The sequence below is a fragment of the Hippocampus comes genome, unplaced genomic scaffold (genome assembly GCF_001891065.2).
Source record: "Hippocampus comes isolate QL1 unplaced genomic scaffold, H_comes_QL1_v1.1 scaffold7, whole genome shotgun sequence".
Lineage (NCBI taxonomy): Eukaryota > Metazoa > Chordata > Actinopteri > Syngnathiformes > Syngnathidae > Hippocampus > Hippocampus comes.
In genome coordinates, this window is record NW_017842060.1 from 1,829,268 (window position 1) to 1,855,778 (window position 26,511).

At 42.7% G+C, this 26,511-nt stretch overlaps 2 protein-coding genes and 1 long non-coding RNA gene across 3 annotated transcripts in view; 2 read left to right on the plus strand and 1 right to left on the minus strand.

Annotated features, from left to right (window-relative positions):
- The window catches only part of fam193a (family with sequence similarity 193 member A), an 18,964-nt gene extending 9,000 nt beyond the window's left edge, over positions 1 to 9,964 (plus strand). The window contains exons 13-23 of the mRNA XM_019862473.1: positions 1 to 123; positions 952 to 1,105; positions 1,246 to 1,353; positions 2,744 to 3,040; positions 3,151 to 3,406; positions 3,954 to 4,310; positions 5,314 to 5,479; positions 5,550 to 5,736; positions 6,806 to 7,796; positions 8,496 to 8,577; positions 9,107 to 9,964. The exon at positions 1 to 123 is cut by the window's left edge and continues 65 nt beyond it. Coding sequence (XP_019718032.1) covers positions 1 to 123; positions 952 to 1,105; positions 1,246 to 1,353; positions 2,744 to 3,040; positions 3,151 to 3,406; positions 3,954 to 4,310; positions 5,314 to 5,479; positions 5,550 to 5,736; positions 6,806 to 7,796; positions 8,496 to 8,577; positions 9,107 to 9,200 — 2,815 coding nt within the window. The 3' untranslated portion in view covers positions 9,201 to 9,964. The remainder of the gene's footprint in view (positions 124 to 951; positions 1,106 to 1,245; positions 1,354 to 2,743; positions 3,041 to 3,150; positions 3,407 to 3,953; positions 4,311 to 5,313; positions 5,480 to 5,549; positions 5,737 to 6,805; positions 7,797 to 8,495; positions 8,578 to 9,106) is intronic.
- A 4,493-nt stretch (positions 9,965 to 14,457) lies between these two features.
- On the minus strand, positions 14,458 to 20,113 carry tnip2 (TNFAIP3 interacting protein 2). The gene is made up of 6 exons (XM_019862685.1): positions 19,462 to 20,113; positions 18,045 to 18,338; positions 17,202 to 17,288; positions 16,848 to 17,117; positions 16,327 to 16,443; positions 14,458 to 15,494 (listed from the first exon to the last, which is right to left on the minus strand). The coding sequence occupies exons 1-6, from the start codon at positions 19,753 to 19,755 to the stop codon at positions 15,180 to 15,182; spliced, it is 1,377 nt and encodes a 458-aa protein (XP_019718244.1). The 5' UTR covers positions 19,756 to 20,113; the 3' UTR covers positions 14,458 to 15,179.
- Positions 20,114 to 20,979: 866 nt separating this feature from the next.
- LOC109510988 (uncharacterized) overlaps positions 20,980 to 26,511 on the plus strand; it is a 7,013-nt gene continuing 1,481 nt past the window's right edge. The window contains exons 1-2 of the long non-coding RNA XR_002167223.1: positions 20,980 to 21,370; positions 21,685 to 21,690. This is a non-coding gene — a long non-coding RNA (uncharacterized LOC109510988). The remainder of the gene's footprint in view (positions 21,371 to 21,684; positions 21,691 to 26,511) is intronic.

A 26,511-nucleotide genomic window follows, 5' to 3' on the forward strand; every position in this document is an offset into this window, starting at 1 on the left:
GCCCGAGCGCCCCCCGCCCAGCCTCTCCTCGGGCAGCTCGCCGTCGGGCTCCAACTCAAGCTCCCCCATCACCGTCCAGCGGCATCCCCGACTCGTCCTACCTGCCGGGGATGGCAACACTTTGTGAGTCCGCAACATTGTTCGACAAATTTCAATTATAGTTTGCCATGAAATAAACAATTGAAAATGAAAGCAATCTCAAGTTGTCCCAAATAAACTATTGCCAATTTAAAATTACAATTAATTTGTCCTTCAAATTGTAATTAAATTACATTTCAATAATTATAGATGCAAAACAATCATGTCACCTAAATTATAATTAAGATAAAAAAAATACAAAATTCAGAAACAGTTGTTTAAATGTAGGAAATAAAATAAATTGTACATTAAGATATATTTATTGATAGTTGATGATTAAAAAAAAAAATCCATTTGGAAAAATAAACGTTAATACACTCCAATGTTGAAAATAAAATAAGTGTAAATATTAATGGTAATGCAATTAAACATTTCAACAATGTCAATGTAAGAAATAAATGCGTCCTTAAAATTATACTTCATAAAATATTTTTGTAAATTACACAATGAATATTCGCTAAAATTGTAAATATTAATAATTAGTAATGACATTTAAAATCAAAAAATGAATTATCTTAAATTATGGTAACACTGGGAATAAATTTGTCTTCTAAATGACTTTTAATAGCTAATAAACAAATCCAATTAGTCCCTTAAATTATACAGAATAATTGTTGATTTATAAACATATTTCCGTTTAACAGCAGATGCCACTATTTGATGAAATGCGCTTACTGTACTTTAAATCAAACAATGCACATATGTCACAAGAGGGAGGGGGCGCCACTGATGTTGGCATGCATTAGCATTAGGTGCACACTGATATCGAAGGTCATTTTATTCCTGAATCTTCCTTCCGCTTCGGCCGCCAAGCGTCAGCGATGACGACGAAGTGCCTCCAATGTCCGCCAAGTTCGGGGACATGTACCCTGTGAGCGGCTACCGTGACAACGGCGTGACGGCAGTCAACGGACATCGCGGCGATGTGAACAGCAGTGGCGGCGTCAGCGCAGCACAAAACACAGCGGTAAGTTGGCCATGGCTTTTGACGCGGGCTTTGCCGGGGCAATTTTGGCCAATGAAATTGGCCCTTCTCCGGAGTGGCGAATATTGTAAATATTTACCATTTCAACTCATCATTTATGTCAATCTTTTTTCCTGCCGCAGTCACCTCGCATCAGCAGCAGCGGTAGCTCATCGGACGGTGACGAAGAGGACTTGAGGCGGCAGCAGGAGACCAACAGTCCTCCTCCGTCGTACAACCACCAGCAGCAGGTACCAACGCAACTTCATTTGTACAGTAAGGTGGACTGTATTAGAAGTAAGATCTAAAGCCCGAGCCCGACCCGACCCGAATTTCGGGCCTAAAATGTCAATCATTGCTTCGGGTCGGGCCGGGCTTCTCTCTCGCTGACTTTTTAAAAATAAATATCACTGTGATGTTGCTACCCAAACATCACAGTGCGCTGAGGCGTTTCGAGGCCGTGAATAGTTTTTGGCAACGAGAGACCGTGGTTCACAAAAAAACAGAAGTCGCCTCATCACAACACGTACTGTACTAAACTCTTGCAATGACAATTCAAAGAACTCCTTCGTGTCTCCTGTCTATTATCCACCCGTCATTGTTCTTCTTTGTCTCTCTGATTCTCTCTCTTAAAGTAGAGTCTCCCTTTCCCACTGCCGCAAAACCACGGGTAAACACGCATTTTTGGGCAGTGGGAAAGGCTCACTAGCCAGTGTCGATCCTCGTCCACCAGCACGCCATGGGAGGCGGGTTGTGATCGCCTCTGCTCCATATCGCTTGCAGTTTGAAAGACTGACACGGGAGCTGCCCGGTAATTACGTGATGACATAGGGCGGTACGTGATGCGTCATAACATCGCGCGCCATCTGCCTCGTATATAGCACGCCTCCACAACAAAGCTAGGAGATCGCCCCTTAAGCTGTTGGTAGCAATCCGCCATATCCGTACAATATCGGTCAACATGTCCCAGCACTGGAGAGACGACAAGATTCGCCAGCTTCTTTTCATCCGCTGCTTTTCGACCATTTTGAGGACGGTAAAAAGCATGATGAAAGAAAGAACACTCCCTTCCATGTTGCTCTGTTTACCACCAAGAAATCTGTCGCACTATCATCTACGCAATCACAGCGTGGTGACGTAACCAGACGTACAGTGGTGGAAGTTTCAGTGGGAAATGTCCATTAAAGTGCCGCGCTAGATTCTGAAGGACGTACTGCTGCTATGGTTAATGGCCCAATTTTCAACCTGTCAAAATGACGGACGGCTTTAAATTTTTCCGTCACCCCTTTAAAAAAATTCGTCAGTGATGGAAAATTGTCGGTTAACGTACCCTCTGTAGAAACAGAAATATAAAAGATGTAAATGTTTATACAGTCTTGTTTAACTTAGATTTCGTTACAAAAGACAGTTTTCTTCTTTTCGCTTTCCTTATTAGATTTTTACCAACATTTTATTTTGTTTATTTGTGGCTGTCCTAATTAGATTTTACCCCTACTATACTGTAGTAGTTCCTTTTTTTTTTCTTTCTTTTTTATCTTCTTGCACCCCCCTCCCCAAATGTTTTTGTATCTTACAGTTTTACAGTGCTTTATATTTCCCACCCTCACTGACATCATGACAAACATGTGTCTCCACCAAAAGGTAGAGCAGGTCCAGCATGCGTGCGAATGTCATGTATGCAACCAAGACCCCATATCTTCCAACATCCTGGGCCCAGCCGGGTGCCTCCCCCCCGGGCGACTCCAGTCGGCGCCTCCCCCGCCTTCCATGGGCCACCAGTTTTTCACGGACACGGGCAAGTCGACGACAACCAGCCCCGCCCGGCCCGCCCTCCACCTCTACCCGCACATCCACGGACACTTGCCGATGCACAACTTCTCCCGACCGCTGCTGCACCCCACACTTTACCCGCCGAGTCCTCCCCTCACGCACAACAAGGTGAAAGCAGTTTGGGGAAAAATGCCTGGCGACCAAAGTCAGAATAGTATTTGTCTTTTCCCCCCTATATTCCCAACCTCCTGACAGATGTTCTGTTTCTCCTCCTCAAGCCTTTGCCTCCCAACCTCATGACCAACCACTCGGCAGCCAAGCAGCCGGCCTTCAGCCCCACGCTCCCGGAGCACGTCTACCAGAACAGCTTTGGTGGCGATGGCGGTGGCAGCACCGGTGGCGGAGGGGGCACGGGCGACTGGAACAACTCGCTGCAGTGCCTCTCGCTCAACTTTGAAAGTCTGTGGGATGCCGCTGTGATGAAGAGCTTGGATCAATCCATCAGTCAAGTGCTGCTGCCAGAGTTGCTGCAAGGTGGGTGAGGCTTTCTTGACTAGCCAGAAGGCGACAGAATGTCTGCGGCCTGTAGGTGGTGGTATTTGTCTCTATATCGTCCGTCTGTTACTTTTCACATTGCTGTGTCACACCTGAACATCATGAGCAACGCTTCCTGCTCTTCTCTGTCTGGAATCTGGAATGGGCAACTGGTGGTTGCGCTCTAAGGGCACCCTTGACAACAAAAACTCTGATTTTTTTTTTTATTTTCAAACAACTCCCAAATATTTTGCGGATTTTTTTTTTCTACTAATAAGAGGTGAATGAGTAAAGAAAATCCTGGGGCTTACACACACAGTAATCACACAGTTCACCACTAGATGGCAGACATGCCTTAGTTGCACTTGCACCGGGTCTTATACTGCGCTCTACGCCAATGTGAATAGTCTTTTCAAAATGGCATTTGGAATGATATACGGGACTAATATAGTGCCTCAATTGTATTAACATTTTGAGTGAGTTGACTCAAAATATCTTCCGAGCCAAGCTTTGACTGACCTCCTTGAATGTTTTCCCACTTTCCCAGGGGAAATCCTGGACCCTCCCCTCGCCGACGTCCCTCTCCCGCCAACGCCTGCCGGCCCCCAAGCGGACCACCACCACCACCATCACCACCACCACCCCTTGCTTCCCGCCACCCCTGCTCCCCACCCTTCCTCGTCGTCATCCTCGTCCCTGTCCTCGTGTTCGTCGTCCGAGGCCCGCGAACAGAAAAAGAGCGGCGCCAAGAAGAAGTGTCTGTACAACTTCCAAGATGCCTTCATGGAGACCAACCGGGTGGCCCTGGCGACGTCAGCGTCCATGGCGTCCGTGTCGTGCACCGCCACCACTGTCCAGTCAAGTAATAACCTACCTATCCACCTAGCATCTAAAACCTCATTAGGTAATCTCAGACTAGGTTAGCACTTATACAAGTAGACCTTCATCCAAAAGTGTTTTGGAGATTCGGTTTTCACGTTAAATTTTAGGAGAACTCTCCAATGTGAACTGAATTGGATCTTTTCTGTGGCTCTGTTACTTTTCCAGCGACCATTTGAGGTTTTTGCATCCGGCAGCAAAAACCCTCTTGAACCCCGTACCTTTCACACCGTTATATTTACACTTTTACCCCACCGCCCACCCTCCTCCTGTCGCCGTACAGTACTAAATCATGCGTCATGCTTACCACCTTGGAAAGAAGCAGTCAAAGAATGATGACTCATAACTTACTAGAAACATTTCCACCGTAAAAGGACATTGTGGAAAAGTGACAGGGTTTGCTGTGAGCTGCATGACAGAAAAAAAAAATGTGTATATATGCAGGGCCACTAACATGTCAAAGCTATAAAGCAGAGCAGCAATAGCATTTGTTTTCTTTGCAGGGCTGCAACTAATTGTTGTTTGGATAAATCATTTAATCAGTGAATCGGATTTTTTTAAAAAAGTTTTGCTTTCCATCCTTTTCAAAAACAGGACGCTATTTTCAATTGGCAATGCAGCAAATACACAAATGTAACACAAAAGGTGGCGTGTAACTTTTGACACCCAGGCTGGAATTGCTGTTCCGATTGACCCGCAGGTTGTAAATCATGAGCCGCGAGCTGCAATTCTTGACGCAGCGTCTGGCACACTTTACCCATGGGCTATACTTCTTTGATCAACAATTACAGCCCATGCGCCAAGAATTACAACCCATGACCCAATGGTCAAGAATAATGTGAGTTGCGGCCTGTGGGGTGAGAGTTGTTGTCCGTGGGTCAAAAGTTAGAGCCCAAGGGTCAAGAGTTAAACCCCTTGAGTCCAAAGTTTCAATGTCGCTCCTGACACATGCTCAGATATGTTATATTTAAGACAGCAAATGGCAAATGGACTTTGACTAAAACCGTCGTGTTCTTGTGTCTGCCCAGATGATGTATTTCACAGTTTGGGTAAAGAGGACCACAGGCAAGTCACCCAAGCCGCCCCCCGAGCGCCGGACCTGGGGGAGGTCCACCCCGGTCTGTGCCTCCCGCCGGCCGAGCCGGCCATCTCCTCGTCGGACGGTCAGCTCAGTGCCCCGCCCAGTGTCTGCAGGTGCGTCGGCATATCGCGCGTTAAATCGGAGGTGACTGAATGCTGAATGTTTATCGCTTTGCCCCATCAGCGATCCTGAATGCGAGGGGCACCGGTGCGAGGGGAACCGGGCGTACGAGCACCCGCCCTACGACGGTGAGGAGACCCAGGATGAGGACAGCTGCTCGGAACACAGCTCCTCCACCTCCACCTCCACCAACCAGAAGGAAGGAAAGTACTGTGACTGCTGCTACTGCGAGTTCTTCGGACACGGCGGGGTGAGAAAGCAGCACAGCATCCATTTGTCCATTCACTTTCGATACCTTTTAGAAAAGACTGCCTGTCCATTCACGTTTTACACTTTGTCTCAATGGCTGTCCAGCCATTTACAAATACGTCAACGTCTATCAGACTATGTTAATAACGCCGGCCAACAAATTTTTACTGGTTTTTTTTGTTTGTTTGTTTTTTAAATCAGATGCAAGTAAAGTTTCCTGGATTACTTTTTTTAGTCACAATTTTTTTCCCCTTGCATGTCAGGTTATCATCATAATGTGTCGTAATATTCACAAATTAATGGTTCAGTTAAGCAACAGGTGGATTTTTTTTCCCCCCCATTAAACGTCATCACTATAAATGTCAACACATGGTGAAATATGTATTGCGCAAGATTTTCTAGGTCAAACTTAGTTGGGGGGGAAAGATCTCAAAAACCTGATGTTAGAAAAGGTAAAGACATTTTTGAAATAAGCGTCAAACATCCGTTTAAGGACACAGCCGACTGATTTGAAATTTTCTGTAGACCAGTCTAATTAATTATTCAGTCATGTTGATTGTTTTTATTGAATAATATATATATTTGCATACATACACAGATTTACATGATTTCACAAATGTGAGTGAATCTGTGACGGTTTTGTCAATATTTTATTATATCACTGTAGACATGACACTTTGTAGTAATTTAAAATTGTCACTGAACAGTGTTTTATCAACGGTGTCAATGCAGTGCCACCTCAAAATAAATCAGCCAGTCTCAACTGCTGGCAATAAAAGTGACTACACCGTCCGTCCAAATTAGGCCTAGTCAGCCATGCTGCCCTCTCCAGTGCCATGTGACTTGTTCATATTAGAATGTCCCGGGTGGGAATGGGGTTCAAATATGGTAAATTTGGGCTACCGCTCTCACACTCATATTGGTCACTGAAGTTCAAGATGGAACCTCACGGCTGTGGATGCTCAACACAAATATGGCATGCATACGTAATGTACACATTTGTCCATCCAGATCTAAAATGGTTCCATTTACGCTCCCCCCGCCCCTCTCCATCACTTTGTTGCTCGCAGCCTCCAGCGGCGCCAACCAGCCGCAACTATGCCGAAATGCGGGAGAAGCTGCGTCTGCGCCTGACTAAACGCAAGGAGGAGCAGCCCAAGCGTGAGGAGCAGCAGCCGGCGCCCGAGCGCGACGGCCCGGGCGGCGGCGTGGAGGACCACCGTCGGGTGGAGGACCTGCTGCAGTTCATCAACAGTGCCGACAGCAAGCCGGCCTCCAGCTCCAAAGCGGCCAAGCGGGCTCGCCACAAACAAAAGAAGATGGAGGAGAAGGCTCGGCAGGAGGCCGAGGCGCAGCAGGAGGAGCAGCGCAGGCGGCAGGAGGAGGAAGAGGCCGCGCTCCAACGCGAGCTCCTCCGGCTGCAGGAGCACTGCAGCGCCAAAAAGAAGAGGAAGGACAAAGCAAAGGAGAACACGGCGCCGACGCCAAACAACAACAACCCGCAGCCCCTCAAGCAGACGGCGCAGAACGTGCTGGACCACCTGAGCAACGGAAAGTCGCAACTCCTCCAGAGCCTCATCTGCCCCAAGGACCTCCGGACGGAATCCCGAGCCAACAGCCAGCACGGCGAGCGGGGCTTCTCGCACCTCCACAACCACAACGCCGACGTCAAAGTCAAAGCCAAGCCCGCAGCCAAGCTCGTGCCGTGCGAGCACGCGCCCATCAAGAAGGATCCGGAAGCCAACGGCGGCGTCACCCCCGCGGAGACCAAAGCGACGCGCACCAGGCCCGTCGAGGCGCCCGCCCCTCCCTCGGAGCCGAGGGGCAACAACAGGAGCGCCAGTGGGAAAAGGCAGCTGAAGGAAGACCACCGGCGAAGCCCGCCCGCGTCCAACCCCTCGCCCTCGCCCCCTCTTCATCTTCAACCTCATCTTCCTCCTCCCTCCCAGTCGGAACACACGGAGCAGAACGGTAAACCGCCCAGCGCAGAGTCCCCCCAACCCAAAGGCAAAGCCAAGAAGAACAAGAAGAAGAAGGGGGACAAGATCAACACCTCCATAGGTTGGTGTCCATCTATCTACCTACTGGGTGACACATATTCATCCATCACTTGATTGAAGAATTCCATTTACTGTGACAAACAAAATAACTAAAGCTGAAATTAAAAAATATATATATTAACAAAAACAAAATGAACATGCCCCCCCCACACCCCCACCCCCAAAAAATCTAACTGAAACTACATCTTACCAGGCTGTAGTACTCGAGTCCAGACTAGACAGGTTTTTTTTTTGTTTGTTTGTTTTGTCTTGGACTTGACTGGGACTCCTTACTGTATGACTCGGCCATTGGAAGAGCTTAATGACATTTCTCTTAATTTTGTGGTTGTAAAAATACTACTTTTCTATCTTAAGGTTTAACTCTTAACGTCATCTCGACTTGTACTTCAAAATCAATCAAATCAAATCAAAGATTCCAGGAAGGAACAAGCATATTAATGCATTTGTGTGGAATGAATATCCTTTGGCCATTATTCTAGTCAATACAATAAATCAAGGAATTTTGTCAAATGCCCGTCCGTCCGTCCGTCCCTTTGCTGCCTGAACGGAGGATATGACAATGAAACACTTAACGTATAATGTAGTCATGTTGACTTGGTCAAATAATTATTTGATGTGGACAGTAAATAACTAAACAACTTCAGGGAAAAAAATGATTCTAAATAATAATGTTTTTTGTTTTTTTGTTTGTTTTTTTTAGATGATGTGTTCCTGCCCAAAGACATCGATCTGGACAGCACTGAGATGGACGAGACAGAGCGAGAGGTGGAATATTTCAAAAGGTATGTATGCTTATGTTGTCAGGCAATTTACTCACAAAGCAGGACTCTGAATTTAAAAAGGTAGATTGCAACCACTAAGATTGAATCAGATCCATCCCTGTGATGGCATTTTGTTTTGGGGACCTACAAAGAAAAACTTTGTTTTTGTCCATTTTCAAAGTCATTACAGCTGCTGTTGTATCATAGATCTCAATGGGGAAGCCGAAGTTTGACTAGCATCACATTTTAACAGCTTGGTGCTGGGGATTTTTTCGCAATCAAAACGGTTTAAAACAAAAACACTGCTGAGAACTAGAGATGCGGCATGCATGACGACAATGGAGTCTGCTCGCTTGTATGTGTTGCTCAAAAAATCCAAATCAAATGTCAAATACTCAAGTAAAACCTTGTTTTCCACACAATATGCTGACTGAACTTTGTGTGCATATTAGGAGAAAAACTTATCTCATAATGGTGTCTTGTGGTGTTGCTCCTTTTAAAATGGCTGCCGAATTTGTTACTAATCGGTCATAATAATGTGTTTGTTTAGGTTCTGTTTGGACTCGGCCCGGCAAACGCGTCAGCGGCTCTCGATCAACTGGTCCAACTTCAGTTTGAAAAAGGCCACCTTCGCAGCACACTGAGTCCAGTCCATCCCCAAAAACACAGGCCCACCACACGTCCCCCTTTATACCTCCACTCACCACCAATCAACCGTTTACCCCAACTGTTTTGTTCCCGATGCCGCCTTGCTCTTTCTTCCTTCGCCCCCCGCTGCTCCTTGAGCATATCCCTCCAACGGACCTGCTGAACTCGGAAGAAAAGCAAAATCCGGGATTCCCCCCCCCCCCCCCCCACCTTCACGTGTTTGTGTGCTTTTCGTCGGCCATTTTCTCTCTGACTGAACAAGCCATGGTCTGAAATGATTATGAAAAAATGGAAGAAAGAAAATTATTATTGTTAATTAAAAAGCTGTATTTGACAATATTGTGGCTTATTATCCCATTGTCCTATCCCCGCCTCGTCGACCCCCTCTACCTCTTCCCCCAAACACGGCGTCTCAAAAGGGGCTTTGGTCAGATGGCGTCCACTCCCTTCGCTCCCACTCAGAATACTTGACAGTGTTTTTTTCCCCTTTTTTAGATCCTGTTAAAAAAAAAAAAAAGAGTAAAAAAAAAATGTTACCAGATGCTTTTTTTCTGTTTTTTTTTTTTTTGACATTGCGTAGCCATCTTGTATGTGCGTGCGCGTGAGAGAAAAAAAAAGCTCACTATCAAATCGGTTATAGAGTGTCTATTGTATTAACACTGCAAAAGCCCAACCGGCTACTTTTTTTTAACATATTGTTAAGTAATATGAAATCATGTCTTTCTTTTTGAAAGATGGAATACACTATAGTATGGCAGGGTGTCGTTTCTTGTCTTATTTCCTGGCATGTGCATAATATTTGGGAGGAGGGTGCTCGCCTCTTCGCACAAAACTACAGTTAGCATCTAGTGAGCTTAGCTTCACAGTCCCAAGTTTTACAGGAGTAAAACCTGGACTGTGAATAACAATATGTAAAACAATAAGTAAAACATCTGTGCTTTTAGATAACGTATTTGTGTACAGTTAGCATTAAAATATCGAATGAGCTAATTGGTTGAGCATAGCAGCTGCCCAAAATGTTAAAACAGTCTGAATTTACTGAATGAAATTACCATACAAACTTAGCATTTGGAAGCAAATTTGTATAGTTCGGTTAGCATGAGACTATGCCTATCTGTTAGCTTAGCTTTACAATAGCCCGAGTTTTTATGAACGGAGCAAAGTTGTTTCTAACCATTTGAGTGTGTCGAGTAGCCCAAGCCACAGTTGTGTGTGAAGTTGCCTGAAACACTAAATGGTCAGTTAGCATTTTAGCAGTCTTCATAAATATGCTTAGCTTTGCAACGGCCCTAATTTTATGAAAGGAGCAATGTTGTTTTCAAATCGTTGTGTACGTGTTTGGCTGAAAACAAGGCTTAGCAGCCCATTATCTTAGCTCTGCAACATCCCTTACTCTGATTTTCGGTTGGCAATAGCCTTTGTTTTCTGACTTGAGCCTTTTAGTCGACACATTTGTGTGTAACTAGCATTAAATGCTTGGTGAGCACTTAGCCCACCCTAACGATACTTATCAGGTTCGCTTTGCAGTCGTTGGAGGACCACTCTCAATTTTTAATCTATGCTTCATATCATTTTAGAAGTATACATGACAAATATATTGCTAAATTAAATAGTAATTAGAAGTTAAAATTTCTATTTTCAGTCATTGTGGTGTGGTATGGAGCTGCTCACTGTGAGTCACACCTTACACAGGTTTTGGTTGTCGTACAGTGCAAAGGGAAAGTCGTGAAATGGAGTACTGGTACATTCCCTTCATGCTCAGACGGCGGGAAATGAGATCATAGAGATGAGAAAGATTTTTGCTGGTATCTATAGTCCCCTACAAGGAGTGGGAAGAAAACTTCTCTTGTGGCCACAATATTGATATTACGTGTACACAAATACTCATTTGTGGGTTAAATATCATTCCCCTGAATAACTTAGATATCTGAGTTAGGAAATGGAGCAAACCGGAATACATCGTGTCTTTTTACTCTGTGTTTCCAAAGAAGGTGCAACTGGAATTTTATTTGTGTTTTTTGTAGGGTTGACCGATGAGTGCCCCCCAACTGAAGTCGGAAATACTAGTCAAGACGGCGTCAGTTGTCACGCTTGCGATGCGCTGCCGGGAACAACTTCAAAATAAAAGCGTACCAAGGCATTACAGTCCATATTTTATTTAGTGGGGTTTATTTTGAAATTGCCCTCACCGCTTTGGCGGCGTTTTACTGTCAAGTGCAGCATTTGCAGTTGATACTGTGATTGGCTTGCCTTTTTTGTCCTAACAGTGGTTTGAAAATTGTACTTTCGTTGGCCAAGAGACAGTGTTGCAGGAGAAACACTGACCGCTTCATTGACAGCAGAGAAACCAGGAACCTGTGGAGGCGGATTCAAGCCATCATAGACGACAAGTCCCCTCTAAACCCTTTAAGGGCTGTACTGTCAAGTTGAGTATGTCTGGTACTGATAGAGCTTGAGGAAGTGAAAGGTCGCCGTGTGGTTGTTGCCTCCTTTGAAAGGTACGCGGAGCGCCAAAAAAGGGACGGACGCCAGTGTGACATGACACATGATGGTGTCTTTTGATTACATCATGCAGCTGGAAACTCAAGTGACTCATGCCTCCTCGTGTTCATTTTGCCCTCAATGAATCAAAGAAATGAATGGAACGCTCATGTGTCACCTTCAAATATGCAAATGGAGGCCGGGCGCTTGTTTGCGAATATGCAAATGAGCATAACACAGCAAGGGAATGTCAAAAAGAGTTCCCGGCCATCATTTTCTTTGATTTATTTTTAGGCAACGGCGGTTCGGATGATGGATGGATGGAAAACTTTCCCAGAAACTGTTTAAATAGACACTTCAATAAGTACACATGCAAAATGTAAAATATGCCTCATTTTCACATTTGTCCATTCAAATACACGATCGAATAAACAACTTGTTTGCCTTTTCATACACCCTCATGAAAGCAGGTCTATACCCAGATGCACAAATGTACTGTACATCCACGCATTGTGGAAACGTCGGTCGGTCCGTTCGCATGCATGCGAAATTTAACTGCCTTAGTGTTGGGTGTGTGTGTTTGTGTTCGTGCACGTTCGTGCGTTCGGTTTTGTGTAAGTGTTTGCGTCTGTGTGTGTATGTCTCTGCGTGCTCTTGTCTTTGTTTGCCAGTGTGTTTGTGTGTGTGCGTGTGATTGTGTGTGTATGTTGTGCGGAAATTCCCATTCCCAAGATTAAAGGTAGTCACACAAAATGTCTGGCAGCCTTCGAAATGGTTGCAAACGTGGCATCACTCAAAAGTTCCCACAGCAGTGAGGTGGGCGACTTAGAAGCTGATTTTTCCGCTCGCGTACTGTATGTAAGTGGGCTGAAGGCATTGATGTGCGTAGGATACATGAGAGGGTATAACTGTGTTGGGGGAGTGGGGGCTTTTTTGGGGTCTTTTCTTTGAACCAAATGGCACAGTTCGGATAATGACAGTCATCGTCACCACGTTGCGACGATGTGGGACGGTGGCGAATGCTAAGTTAGCATCTTCACATTTTTTCCCAGGTGTTTTATATACATGATATATACATTGGTGTATTCTTCCGTAATTACGGAAGAGGATTAGGGCCAATGTAGAAAAAAAAAGGTTGGCAAGATTCTCACTTTAATCTCAGAATTGTGACTTTAAAGTCAGAATTCTCTGTATGTGCTTTTTGTAAGACAGTTTTGGGTTTTTCGCATCAACCACAGCGAGCTGTTATACACCACACACAAGTTGTGCTTTGTGTGTCATTTGCTAATGTGTCTGGTCCTGGGAATAATCGTTTTGGATATGACCTTAGTTTATATTTCATTTTGACTTTTTTTTAAATTATTATCAATTAGTTTTGAAGCAAGTTTTCTCGTTATGTTTTTTTTTGTTTTTTTTTTTTATGAAAAAGGCTTCTTTTTGTGTGTGTTTGGTGTAAATTAGTTTTAGTATTGGTTTTAGTTTTTTTAATCCATGGTGTGTTTGTCGAGTGCACCAAGTATTGTTAAAAAAATAATCATACAATTCTCAAACAACTGTATGACCTTTCTTTTTCTGTACAGACATACAGTAATACCAAAATAAATGCCCTTAAGAACTTGCGAAGCTGATGGATGACTTTACTTGACAATGTCAAAAGCGAAGAACGTTTACCCCATAATTATAGTTAGTTGTACAAATGGAAGATGCCATTTCAGTTAGTTTTCGTTTAAAAATCATTGTCGCTTGTATTTTATTTTGTTAGAATGTTTTTTTCGATGTTCATTTTGTTCGTTTTGGTAGACTACAACAATTTTGGTCTTGTCACAGTCTCTGTGTGTATCTTTGTGTTGTGAGCGAGCGTGTGTGTTGGCATGCGTCTCCATGTTTCAGTGAGTCTGTTAGGGTTTGTGCATGTGTGTGCATCCTACTTCCTGTGTGTGAGCACTGAGCAGGGGATGTCCGACTTCCTGCTCCGACTCCACCGAACCCGTGACAACTGATTCATGCACTATGTGTGTGTCAAACTGATACTACACACTGCTTTGTTCCTGCCGTTTGCTCATTGTGTGTTTGTAATACTATACCAGTCATCTGACAGCTGGTGCGTGTGTGTGTGTGTGTGTGTGTGTGTGTGTCACATGACCCTGTCAGGAGGAGACGGTGAGGGGTTTTCCCCACCACCCGCATATAAATGCTACATGACACGCTCTGGGGTCATCGACCTTTTTAAAAATCGAGCTACATCTTGGGTTGTGGCTAATGCAAAAGACACTTTTGAAATTATCCAGATGCTTTAACTATGCTATAATAAATGATATTGATTGTTATTCCTCACCAAAATGATCAACAATATTTTAACACGATAGAAAAGAGATACATATCAATAGCGCTGATTTAACTTGAGCTCTGCAAGCGTTAATATTTTCAAATGATCACTTAGACAAGTTCCGAGGAAATCACAATGCCCCATTACCAGTGAGATATTTTTCTGAACAGGCCATGTTGGCGACCCAATATGAGCCGCCACTCCTGTGAAATGGTGTTTTTGGGCGGTGGTGATTTTGCATTCGGGCTATGTGTGAAAGTATCCCATGAAATCTTGCAGCCAACAATGAAAACGGGAGAAAAGCAGTCATTATGAATGTTTTTCAGTAACTGAAAATATGATCGCAAAGGCAACACACAAATGTGAAAATGCCCTGAAAGACTATTTGAAGCTAAGCAAAAGCGTATTAAATGTCCCATCAATTAACAATGAAAATTTCAGACAGATGATCATTTATGAAATATTTTATTATAAAAATAGATGATCAGCTCAGAGGGAGGGGGGGGAAAAAGCACCATATCTTCCAAAATCGGGTCCTTTGCATACATTACAAATTAAATAAATACACTTCTATATTTTATATTAAAATAATCTAACAGTAGAACTATATCTTATGGCTTTTGTGTATGATAATAAATTATGAATAGATTTCTAGCACCAAGTGAGATTTTGTGATTCAACAAGAGGAAGCTTATAAAGTTTGCATTCAAAGTACGCGAATAAAGTCTTTGGCGACCATTACAATGATTGTTTCCGCTATTGTGATCATAAAAGTATTTTTTTCTGAAAGTTTACCATTTATCGGAACAAACTCTTCAGCTTTTCAGTTTGATGGAAATATTTTGATTTTAAAAATGCTGTATTCTTTTTCCGCATCGACCGAAACCGACTGAGGCAATTAGGCTAACAATATGTACTGGTCACCGGTATTGGCGTCGAAACTATCTGTTTATATTGACAGCAAAAAAGCAGAAAGTAGTCAAGCAAATAACGACGATAGGTTCCCGCCCCAAAATACACAAATTTGCCTATTCCAAACCACACGGTGGCCTAAGACTTTAATGCGTGACCTTAGCTCAAAGGCTTAAATGACTCTCACCGATAATAAAAAATCTTTTTTGTTCAGGTTGAGGTATTCCATGTAGTGCGCAAAATGTCCCAGTCGTGCTCACAAGGTGGCGCACTCCTCGCAGTGGTTGAGATAGCGGGCGGCGTCATCCTCGCTAAAGGTGGCCAAGCAGCGTGGGCACTGCAGATCTGATGGGACCTCCATTAGGGCGGCATCCTGCGGTAGCACCGGTGGCGAGGGAGCCGGTGGCGAGGGAACCGCCGCGGAGGGAGCCAACAGACGTGGCGTGTTGTTCCGGACCCCCGAACAATCCCCAACGTCCCGGTGGTGGCGTCGCGAGGAAGAGGACGACGAGACTCGGTGACCGATGTGCACGTGACACACGGGGACCTCCCTGGTTTCTCGAGTCGATCCCTGCCAAAGACGTTTTGTAGCCGTTAGCGTGTTGTGAACACGTGACAAACCCCCCCCCCCCTCATGATTGGACATTAATGATAAATGACTGAATAGCATCATGGAGTTGTGATCTAAAGTGCATGCGTAACGAGTCTGGTTCCTGTGACCATTTTTTTTCATAACTTGCAATTTAATTGTATTAAAGAAACTCAAGATTTTTTTTTTCTTGAAAATCTTGCGTGACTCCAAAAAGTGTATCACTTGTGCTCTCTGTTATGAACTGTAAACTATTCAGGAATAATCACCCAAAAAAATCTGGTTACCGTAGCTGCAAAAATTAAAATAAATTCATTACATGCCCTTTACGCATAAAAAGAAAATCCCTAAAAATTTAACAAATACGTCCGACAAGTCTAGGATTCGCCACTGAAAAAAAAAGACAAAAACTGGTAACAGCTACCAAACGAACCAAAAATTTGAGTTGTTTATTTCCAAAATAGTTCCTGAAAAATGAAAAACAAAATGTTTCCAGAAAAGTTTAAATATCATGAACAAAAAGATGTCCCCTTGCTCTTAACATGTAGAAAATAAACCTTAACATTGTTTAAAAAAAAAATTATACAAAATACTGGTATATTTTAAAAAGCCTGTGACTACTAGCAAAATTGTTGGATTGTTTTTTTTTTAATCCGAAATACAGCCTAAAACCTTTATTTCTGTCACCAAAAAGAGACACTAAAAGGAAGCATGGGGGATAAAAATTCGTAAGAGTACAGTTTCAGTGACAGAAAATCATTCTAGCAAAAAAAAGTGTGGGTGCATTGGCAATTGTTAGCTGTTGGTTGTTCACCTGTTTGTGTAGTTGCTGCTTCAAGTGACAAATTTGCTCCTTGAGGTCTTGAATGCGTCCCTGAGCTCGCTCCCGGTCGGCCCGCTCAGACTTAAAATCTTCCGTGTAGATGAGTACCTAAACCAAACAAACAAACAAACCCACATTTATTTTCACATTTTTGAAACTTTGAACTTCACACCGTCAAAAAAAGTTTACAAAAAACAGTTTCAAACATTTGGAATTGTTGTTGTTTTTTTTAAATTGACATTTGAAAATATTTTTCAAAAGGGTTTCAAAAATGTATTTTAAAGAGTTCAAATCGGTTAAAAATGTAAAAAAAAAAAACAAACAAAAAAAAACCAACAACAATTAAATAAAAACAATATGCTGATAAGCCAGCATCAGGTTTTCCGTGATCGAAACGGCTTTTGCAGATGACAAAAGGGCTACAAAAGAATATATATATATATTTTTTAATTGTTTACAAAACTGGTTCTTTCTAATGTTAAACAATTGTCCGTGGTGAAGCTCGCACCGACCTGCTGCTCCAGCGTCTGAATGCGTTCTCTGTCTTTGCTGCTGGCTTCCTGGGCTTCTCCTCGCAGCCTGGCGCACTCGCTCAGTTTGTCCTCCAGCAGGCCGTTAAGTCGGGAAATCTCTTGATGGAGCAAAGCGGCACCGGCACCGGCCGAGGCGAGCGAAGGAGCAGGGCGCGTCGCTGCCACACTCTTGAGCCGCTGGCACAGTCCTCGGATGTAGTCCTCCCGGCTGGAGTCGTACTTCTGCCATTGCGAGTTCAGGCCCTGGACCTGAAACCACACAGCGGTTGGAAGGCATTTCACTATGAAGTTGTTTTGTTGTTGTTGAACACATTTTTTCACAGTTTTTCTTACGTAGGCAACACGCTGCTTCAGCTGCCGATTCTCGTCCTCAAGTTGGCGGATTTGGGAATTCGTAGATCTGTCAGGTGACTCGGGTGGCTATATGGAAAATGAGGGATGGAATTAGCATTAAAATCTGAATTGAAGATTTTATTTGTTAGAAATGTGTAAAAACGAGGAGGATTTTTTTGTTCGCGCTGAGGACAAACTGCAAGGAGGTTTGCATTCAAATCCAAACTGTTTTTTCTGTTAGCACTGTCGAAAAATTGCTTTCGAATTGCAAATAACTTTCATTTCAGTTTAGTAATTGACTCGTTCGACGAGGTAATTAGCAGTAATCAAAAACCCACTTCTTGCCTTCATGTTCTTCAGCGAGTCTGACCACTTTTCATATTTGCGTTGTTGTGAACAGATCATACATGTTACCGCTACAGTTACACCACTAATCGTTATCATAATATCGTATTTTCTCTGCAAGTCTTACCACTTTTTGTAAAATTATCATCATTTTTAACAACTTTGCAAAGTCCCCCGCGAATGATAATTATCATTATCCTATCGTATGTTCCTCTGCGAATCTCACCACTTTTTCTGCAATCGTTACTGTTAACCAATCGAGGGGGTGCAACTCACGATGAGTTTAATAACCACTTGATCTGTCGATGATCAAAAATGGTCAGATTCCTTTGATCGTTGACTAATTGGTGATTAATCATCGAACCTCTATATCAACTTATTGAAATATTTTTGTTCGCGTTAAAACACAATCTTTCACCGATATCAAAACATTGACACAAAGTGTCCGCACAAATTGTTTCTTCTCATTGTTGTTGACAGATGACGGAGGGCGCCAACCTGCGTCGCGGCTTGCTCGCCCGCCTGCGCCTTGCCCGCTTTGCTTTTCTCCAGCTTGGCCATCAGCTGGCGGCACACCTGGACGGTGGCCCCCAGCTGGCCCCGTAGCTGTTCGGCCTCCTCGGCCAGCGACGTGCACAGAACGGTCCTGGTGGCTTCGGCCGAGCGCAACCTCCGGAGCTCCAGCTCCTTTTCGGGATCACCGTTCAATTCCCCGGGGCTCTTTGCGCCGCACTTGACGCTTTCCAGCTGCTCGTCCTTCTGACACAGCTGCTCGCTCAGTCTCTGGATCTCCTGGTAAAAACACTTGCAATCACTAACCAAGTTTGTTACCAGTGTTTTAAAAAAAAAAAAGGGCAAGATGGATTGTGTTCCAAATTCAAGATTTTGGGGGCTATTGTCAAAATTTGTGTTAAAATCCACATACAGGAGATTGCTTCACTTTGGTTAACATTGTGAACCATTCAAATGAAATTCAAATCCTTTTTGTTTTTTGATAGTGTTGTGAAAATTTATTTGAAAAAAAAAATCCAGGGTATCTTTTTTTAAATTTTTTTTGCATTTGTTAGCATTGTGGGAAAATTAGTGTCAAGGTTGCAGTGAATTCAAAGTCTATTTTCAACAGTGTGAATTATTCAACTGTATTCAAATTCGATTACAATTTTTTTTGCCCCCATTTCTGTTAGGATTAAAAAAGACCAGTCCACTCTTTGTTATTTTGCGCATTTTTTAAGCATTGTAAAAAAAATCTAATACCTTTTTTTTTTTTATTCACTACTTTTTCTCGTATGGTGACATCTAATATCTTCCTTGCATTTGTTAATATATTGGAAAAACTGCAATGAATCCACACTCAAGGATTTATTTTTTTTTGATTTGTTACCATTGTGAAAGGATGCCTTATTCAGGATTTTTCCCGAGGTGAATACTGTAATTGCATTAAAATACACACCTGGAATTATCTTTTAACTTTTGTTAGAGTGCTCAATAATTGATTTATTAAACATGTGACATGTTTGCTTTTTTTTTATTCACTACTTTTTCTCGTATGGTGACTACTTCCCACAAACGTTTTTCAGACGACTTTTTTCTTATCTGATTCTGACATCTTTTCCCCTCTGAAAATACAACTTCATTTCTGATTCGATTCTCAAAAAAAGATTTTCCTGTAAAACGGTTACATTTCTTTCCTAGAAGAATTCAAGTCTTTTAATGTTGATCGAGGAAAATACCACCACCTTAGCGAACAATAAAAATGGTACTTTGACATTCCCGACACCCCACATCTCTTCCACGCAACCCATTTCGACACCCTAACCCACAGATTGAGAAACCCCGCTTCAGCCAGTATTAGTCATGCTAATAATAATCATCAATAACTACAAATTCATTCAATGAACGAACTCGAAATATGCACCTCTTCTTGTCTGACCACTTTCAAATCCGTCTCGTTGCTCTTCTGCTTCAGCTTGTAGATTTCTTTGCACAAACTATCCAGCAGAGACTTGGACGGCCCGACCACCACCGACTGGTTGTCGCCCACCGACAAGCAAAGCCTCTCGTGGCCGGCTAGCCTCAGCTTGAGCTCGGCTATAATGTTGTCCTTGGCCGCCAGCTGCTTGGCCAGGAGCTCCATCTCCTGCCGGCTTTCGTGGTACAGCGTGTTGAGCGTGCTGTAGCTCCGCTTCTTGTCGGCGTCGGCTGGGTCCATTCTTGCGCGAGGCTCGATCGTGGTTTGAATTAAGTTTTAGTAATCCACCACGCGACGGTTCCCGACCCGCGTTTTCCTCTCGAATGTATCCGAGGAAGTGGCACTGTTGTTAGGGCGGTGTGGCTTCACGCCGTCGACGATAATATAACCGAGCGGGGGATTTCCTGGGGAACTTCCCTTGGAATTTTGGAGATTCGTCAAAGTGAGCACTGTGTGCCCTCGCAGACTCACCGTCTCCGAGCGACATTATAAGACTTAATTATCGTGTTGTTTTGGTTTATCGTTTTTGAATGAACATTCCCCTCAAAATCAGAATTAATGGCGAGCTGAAGCACCGGCGGGGCGTTCAAAAACTGCGGGAAACGAAAGATTCGAAATCTAAATTCGCCTTTGGCGAATTTAAAATGAGACAAATATGAGTACATTTTTGGCAAATTACTCAACTATCGACGCTGACGTTAACCTATGGGTGTTTGGCAACAATTTTTGAGCGGAACGTTGGAAAGCGCCTTGTCCCCGCGTAGTTTACAGGGTTTCCACACGCACCCGTAAACGCGGCACTGTTACGAATTCCCCTGGAGTTCCGACAAATACACGATACAACCTGTTTTTGTGTTGTCATTGAATGCAACATGGCCATATATGGGAGATAATCGCTGGGTAACTACTCTTGCGTGTAAAGTAGACTGTGCATTGAACATCTGAAGGAACTCCGAAAGTTTTAATTTCTTCAGCCAAATGAATAATGAGGAAACAGTTTCTGAAAAAAAACTTATAAGCTAACGTTGCCAACATATGTTTGGCAACAAATTTGACCACAACGTTGAAAATCACCAATTTACATTGTAGGTTACAAGTTTTCAGACGCACACGTAAACGCAGCATCCGAACGAATTCCCCCGTTGTCTTTTGTTCTGACAAATGTACATTGCAACCTGTTCAATATGACAAAAAACGTTCTGGGGAACACAAGCCAAAAAAGGTCAGGAAGCGGATATTTTTCTGTTAAAATGTAGATGAATACACCATGACCATACTTGGGAACACATCCAATTAGCTCGTAAGCCACCGCTCCAACTAAAGTAGCTTTGGGGCGTTGATCTGGGGGAACCATGGGAAGACCTTAAGACAATAAAACTACAGATAAAATTAACTTAACACATCGTTAAGGCACCCACTTTGGGGCCAGAAAATGAATGAACATTTGTCCACATGGCACTGTACAGTACAGTGATACCTCAGTTTACGAATGCTTCCGCTTCCGAACTTTTCGCCTCACAAACATTAAATTCGCGAGCATATAGTCTCGGTGGACGAACTAGTTTTCGGCGGACGAACACACCACGCGATCGAGCAGTGCCACGGTGGCGGCCACTAGAAGCTGACGCACGCTCAACTGCGTCCCATTTCGTCACCCCCTTTCTTCGAGTGAGGACGTGATTTGTTTGAGCGACATTTTGGACCATATAGAGTGCACGTTTGCGATTATGGGACCGAAAAAGACCCCACCACAAGTTAGTGTTAAGCCGAAGAAGACGAAAATTATGATCGAGCAGAAGAAGGACATAATCGAAAAACACGAACGAAGTGTGCGTTTGCGTGACTTAGCATCACAGTACTGTATCAGTTAGCTAAGTCTACCATTGCTTCCACCCTGAAGAACAAGGGAGCTATTAAGGGTGCGTGTGTGGCTAAGGGTGTTTCTGTGTTGTCTAAGCAACGGTCTCAGGCAATAGAAGAGGTTGAAAAACTTCTGTTAATTTGGATAAATGAAAAGCAGCTAGCAGGGGACAGTGTGAGTGAGGGTATTATCGCCGAGAAAGCACGGCAACTTCACTCGGATATCATCAAGAGGCACCCTGGAAGTTCGTCATCCATTAACCCATTAAATACCATCACAAAGGAAAATAAAATGACTTTATTATACAGTACAGTGTACAGTGTTTCTTTAATTACAATACAATTGCACATTCATTATACATAAAATAAGGTATATTTTTGTGCAGTTTTAAGGCTTATTTAGTAGAAAATTATTTTTTATGTGGACCTAGGAACGGATTATTCTCATTTTAATGGTTTCTTATGGGAAATAAATGTTCGGAATAAGAACTTTTCGCCTTACACACACTTTCTCGGAACCAATTATGTTCGTAAACTGAGGTATCACTGTATTTGTTTATTTGTGTCTGCCTGAAACAGCTGTTTTTGAAAATTTAATCGAGCTTCCAGGAGTCGATTTGATCATTTTAAAGTGTAATTTAAAATGCCACCCTGTAGGAAAAAAAAAACCCATCAAGGAATAAATTTGAGGTTGTGAGGATACAATACCAAACTCCTTTTAGAATCACCCGTTTTGAAAAATATTTGTAGGTTTATGGCAGGGGTCGCCAAATCAAAATGTTGTAAGAGACATATAGGACAAAAAAAAAAACTGCAGCTGCAAAAAAATAAAAACACTCCATAAAATTTACGATGAAGGAAACACATGCTGTATGTTTATGTTATTCATTCCTTTGTTGTGTGTTCACAAACGCCCCCATAGAATTTATTTTGTGATTTCCTCGCTTGAATTTTTATTTTGGTGCATTATTTTCGCTTTTCTTATTGTCAGTGAAGTAATCATGAATTTCCGTTTTTCGGAGGCTGTCTTTGAACGGCTCTCGAGTTGAACGAGAAGAGAGAAGGCACGAGTCAGACGCAGACTTGTCTGTTTGTTGAAACTGTTAAAAGCATAAAAAAGTGAACGTTTTAAAAAACCAGCACCACAGCTTTCCTTTTTTGTAGCTGCAACATGTATCTATATCTATTTGAGCTATATTAGCCTACCATCAAAATCGTTTTCCATTTTCAAAATCTTTTATAAAGCTCCAGGGAGCCACCAGATGTCGCTAAAGAGCCGCATGCGGCTCTGGAGCCGCGCGTGTTGCCGACCCCCGGTTTAAGGACATGCACCACAAGTAAACGCCAACTTTTTTTTTTTACATTTTACACCCCTCTACTCTGTCACCTCATCTTACTTGTTCGGCAGTTGGCAAGTGGTCAAGAATGCGCCCTGTGACCGCAAGCAATCAGGTTTGCGTCCCTCATTTGGCACCCTTCAAACTCTGTTCGTTGAATGCATGGCTCCACCCTGTGGACATATTTGGTATTACTACCATCTGCTGCCGCTCATTGAACCCTGATTCTTTTTGATGACGCAATCGCATGTTTTCCCCAACTGTATGCGAAAAAAACTACCGGTACTTCACTAATGATTCTCTTCAACTGTTAAACATTGAACCTCAATGAATGTTTTAAAACAAAGTGTTTGAATTTATTTAATGCAAATGTACAGTCTTTTACTTAAAAGTTAATAGCCGAACGGTATTTAACAAATGCAATGGACTGCATTCAATAAAAGTTTAAGATGCTGTCACTTTACAAACAATTTGAACATTTAATTCAACAGATTTTTTTACAAGTACCACTAGGGGGAGTACCACACCTTGGGAAGGATAATTCAAAACACATCTTTATTTGACACAACAGCTGTTGCTGTAATAAAGCACTTGACAGAACATAAAATAACAATAATACAACAAAACACATAACATGAAATGTTGTCACTAATACACGTAAACATCAATCTTACAAGTTTTTCTTTCTTTAGCTTCTTATTCTTTTACTTCTTGTTGTGTATGTTATTTACACAAATGAATAATTTCAAGACAAATAATACACATGAGCTTTACCTTTATAATTGTACATTTTAAAACTTTCACTTATGCACAAGCAAAAAGCACAGCAACACTTCAATTGTATTTTGACGGACAATGTTTAAAATTTACATTGAAGAAGCCAAATAAGCAGTTTGGGCGGCAGATTGCTAACACTGCACATCGATAGCTAATCAGCCTGAGCGGAGCAATTAGCAGCCACTATTAGCATATTGACGTTGATGGCGAAGGAATGAGGTGATATTATCAAAATGGCAAAGTGATAGCGTGGCAATGTTTGTCATCTGTAGTTCCCTCCTACGTCCTGTAGAAGTAATTTACGACATTTGTTTTAGGTTGTTTTTTTTGCCTAACTTAGTTCTTGATCGTAAAGTCTTCTTTTTTTGTCGTTTTTGTTTTGTTTTTATCAAAGTTGCTTGCTTTAAAGTACTGAGTTCATCCAGGAGCCCAGCATCTAAAACATGTAAGATGATGGCCTCCGAGGGCCCAAGTTGGACACGTGTGGCTCACAGTGACATCTGCATTTTTCTGTCCTCTGATTGGTTGAGCTAAATAGACCTCTATGTCTACCCATGTGATTGGTGGAGCAAAATATGCTAACCAAAGATTGATTCAGAGGTGCGGATGATGATTAAATGTTCATATTCAAGGCGTACTTTTCAAGAAAAAAAATTGTCAGGTTAGGTCAACTTTGGTAGGAAATGATTTTGGGGCACTTTGAGAGCAGCATGTGTGAGTGCAAGAAACACCTGTGCTTTAGTCCCTTTGAAAAGACCCCCGTAAAAAAAAAAAAAAAACACTTTACATGTCACTGAGAGGAAACTCAAAGTCACATTTGCGCTACATTGACAGACATGTTGGGGAGAAAAAAACGTGTGTCATCGGTTTCTTACCCTCCCACTTCCCGCATACTTTACCGTAACTTTACGTGCACCTGTGCCATCTTGTCATTCCAGCAAACATCCTTCAGGCCATTATTCTTCTCCTCTGATGAGATCAAATTGTTGCATCACAGAAACACAACAAGAGGTGTGATGAAAAACAGGAAATGACAAGCGAGGGGAGAGAAAGAATGCACAAGTTGTCATGTAAACGGAGGATTTCCTTTTTGGACCTTGGATTTCCTTCTCTTGTGAAAACCACATTTCAACCAAAATGACCCCAAACATCTCCTTCAAACCAAAGTGCAACATTTCTGTATCTTTTGGGTTGTAGCTCTCTCAGACTTTTTTGCGGGTTTCCACATGATAGACATGCTTACCAAATTTCATGTAGCTCAGTGAAAGGGGCTTTGTCGGGCTGAATTCTTGAAAAATCTAGAGTGCAAAATACAGATTCGAAATGGCCACTTGAAACCAAAATGGCAATCTTTCTGTATATAAAGGGCTATGACTTTCTCGGACTTTTTTGGCTTTGAGGGGAAAAAAAAGAATCCGGGGCTTCCAACCATTCCACTTATGAAACGTCATTTTTTTCCGAGGATGCAGACTTCAGTAAACTTTGGTGGGTTTTTAAGTCTGCAAAAGCCCTCAAAATGTCCATTGACTATTCTTGGCTAACGAAGCAATTTTTAGAGGGCCTTCGCAAACCTTAATAAGAATGCTACCATATCTGCAAACCACAGCACTTATTCTCCACTCTTCAATGTGTGTGTGTGTGTGTGTGTGTGTGTGTGTGTGTGTGTGTGTGTGTGTGTGTGTGTGTGTGCGTGCGTGCTGGCTAAATGCTGGTGAGGTACTTTCACGAAGTTTCAGGGACGCACGGATCGATGTTGGCTTTAAATAGGGACTCAAATACCAGCAGAGAGCATTAATCTCAATAGGTTGCATGCTGTCTAAGAGGAGGACATTTTGCTGATCTGGACACATATTAAGTGTGTGTGTGTTTGTGTGTATGAGTGTTTTTTGTTTTCCTCCGATTGAGTTTTTCAAAAGCCAAAGTTTTGTTTGTTTGGGAAAATCAATCAAGGTTTTTGTTCTCAAACTAAAAACAGGCACACAAAACATTCACAGTGAAATACACACTCACGCAGTATCACACACGTACATGCCGCTTACGAACACACGCGTGTAACAGACTAATACACGCATACAGAAACAAACACCTGCAACACACACAAAATACACGATACACATACAAAACCAAACACACAGCACACAAAATTAACTTCCTGCACTTGTAAGACAATCATAACAATAAGACAATAAATAAGGTTAAGTGGTTATTTTTTGGAAAATGTTTGCACACTTAATTGAAACTGATTAACTAAATCACTTAATCAGAATACAACGATTGAAAACAGTTTATGAATTAGATTTTTTTTTACACGTGTTTGACGGCTAATGTTTATTTGCAAAGCGATGAACTTCTTTTTGCACTTGTGCCACTTTCACATGGAAGATCAATTTTACTAGTTTCGACTTGAAACATTACCTGTACATTTTTTATGATAACTGCAGTTTGACCCAGGAGCAGACTAATTCTATTCCTATTATTTTCCAATGGGAGAAATTAAATGATCGTCCTGGGACAGGATTGACTGAATCTTTCGATGTTCCCTAATTTGTGTGTGTGTGTGTGTGTGTGTGTGTGTGTGTGTGTGTGTGTGTGTGTGTGTGTGTGTGTGTGTGTGTGTGTGTGTGTGTGTGTGTGAGGGGATTTGCAGCGGCCATGTTTGCAGTTGGACAGCTTGCCGGTTGGATTGGCGGTGTGACGTCAGAATGGCGCTACCTGCAGAGTACCTCTGCTGCAGGCCGGGATTAGCGGCAGAGGGACAGCGTCCGATAATCTCGCTTAGTCGTGGAGGTTGTGGAGTGTAGTATTGGTGGGGTGGGGGGGGGACCAGCAGAACCATACCAATGCATCCCCCCACCCCCCCACAATATTCACCCCTCCCTTTTACTCCTCACTCCAGGACTCTGAAGAAGAATGGCATGACGGGAGCATGCAGGTAAGCATTTTGTCTGCGTGTGTGTGTGTGTGTGTGTGTGTGTGTGTGTGTGTGTGTGTGTGTGTGTGTGTGTGTGTGTGTGTGTGTGTG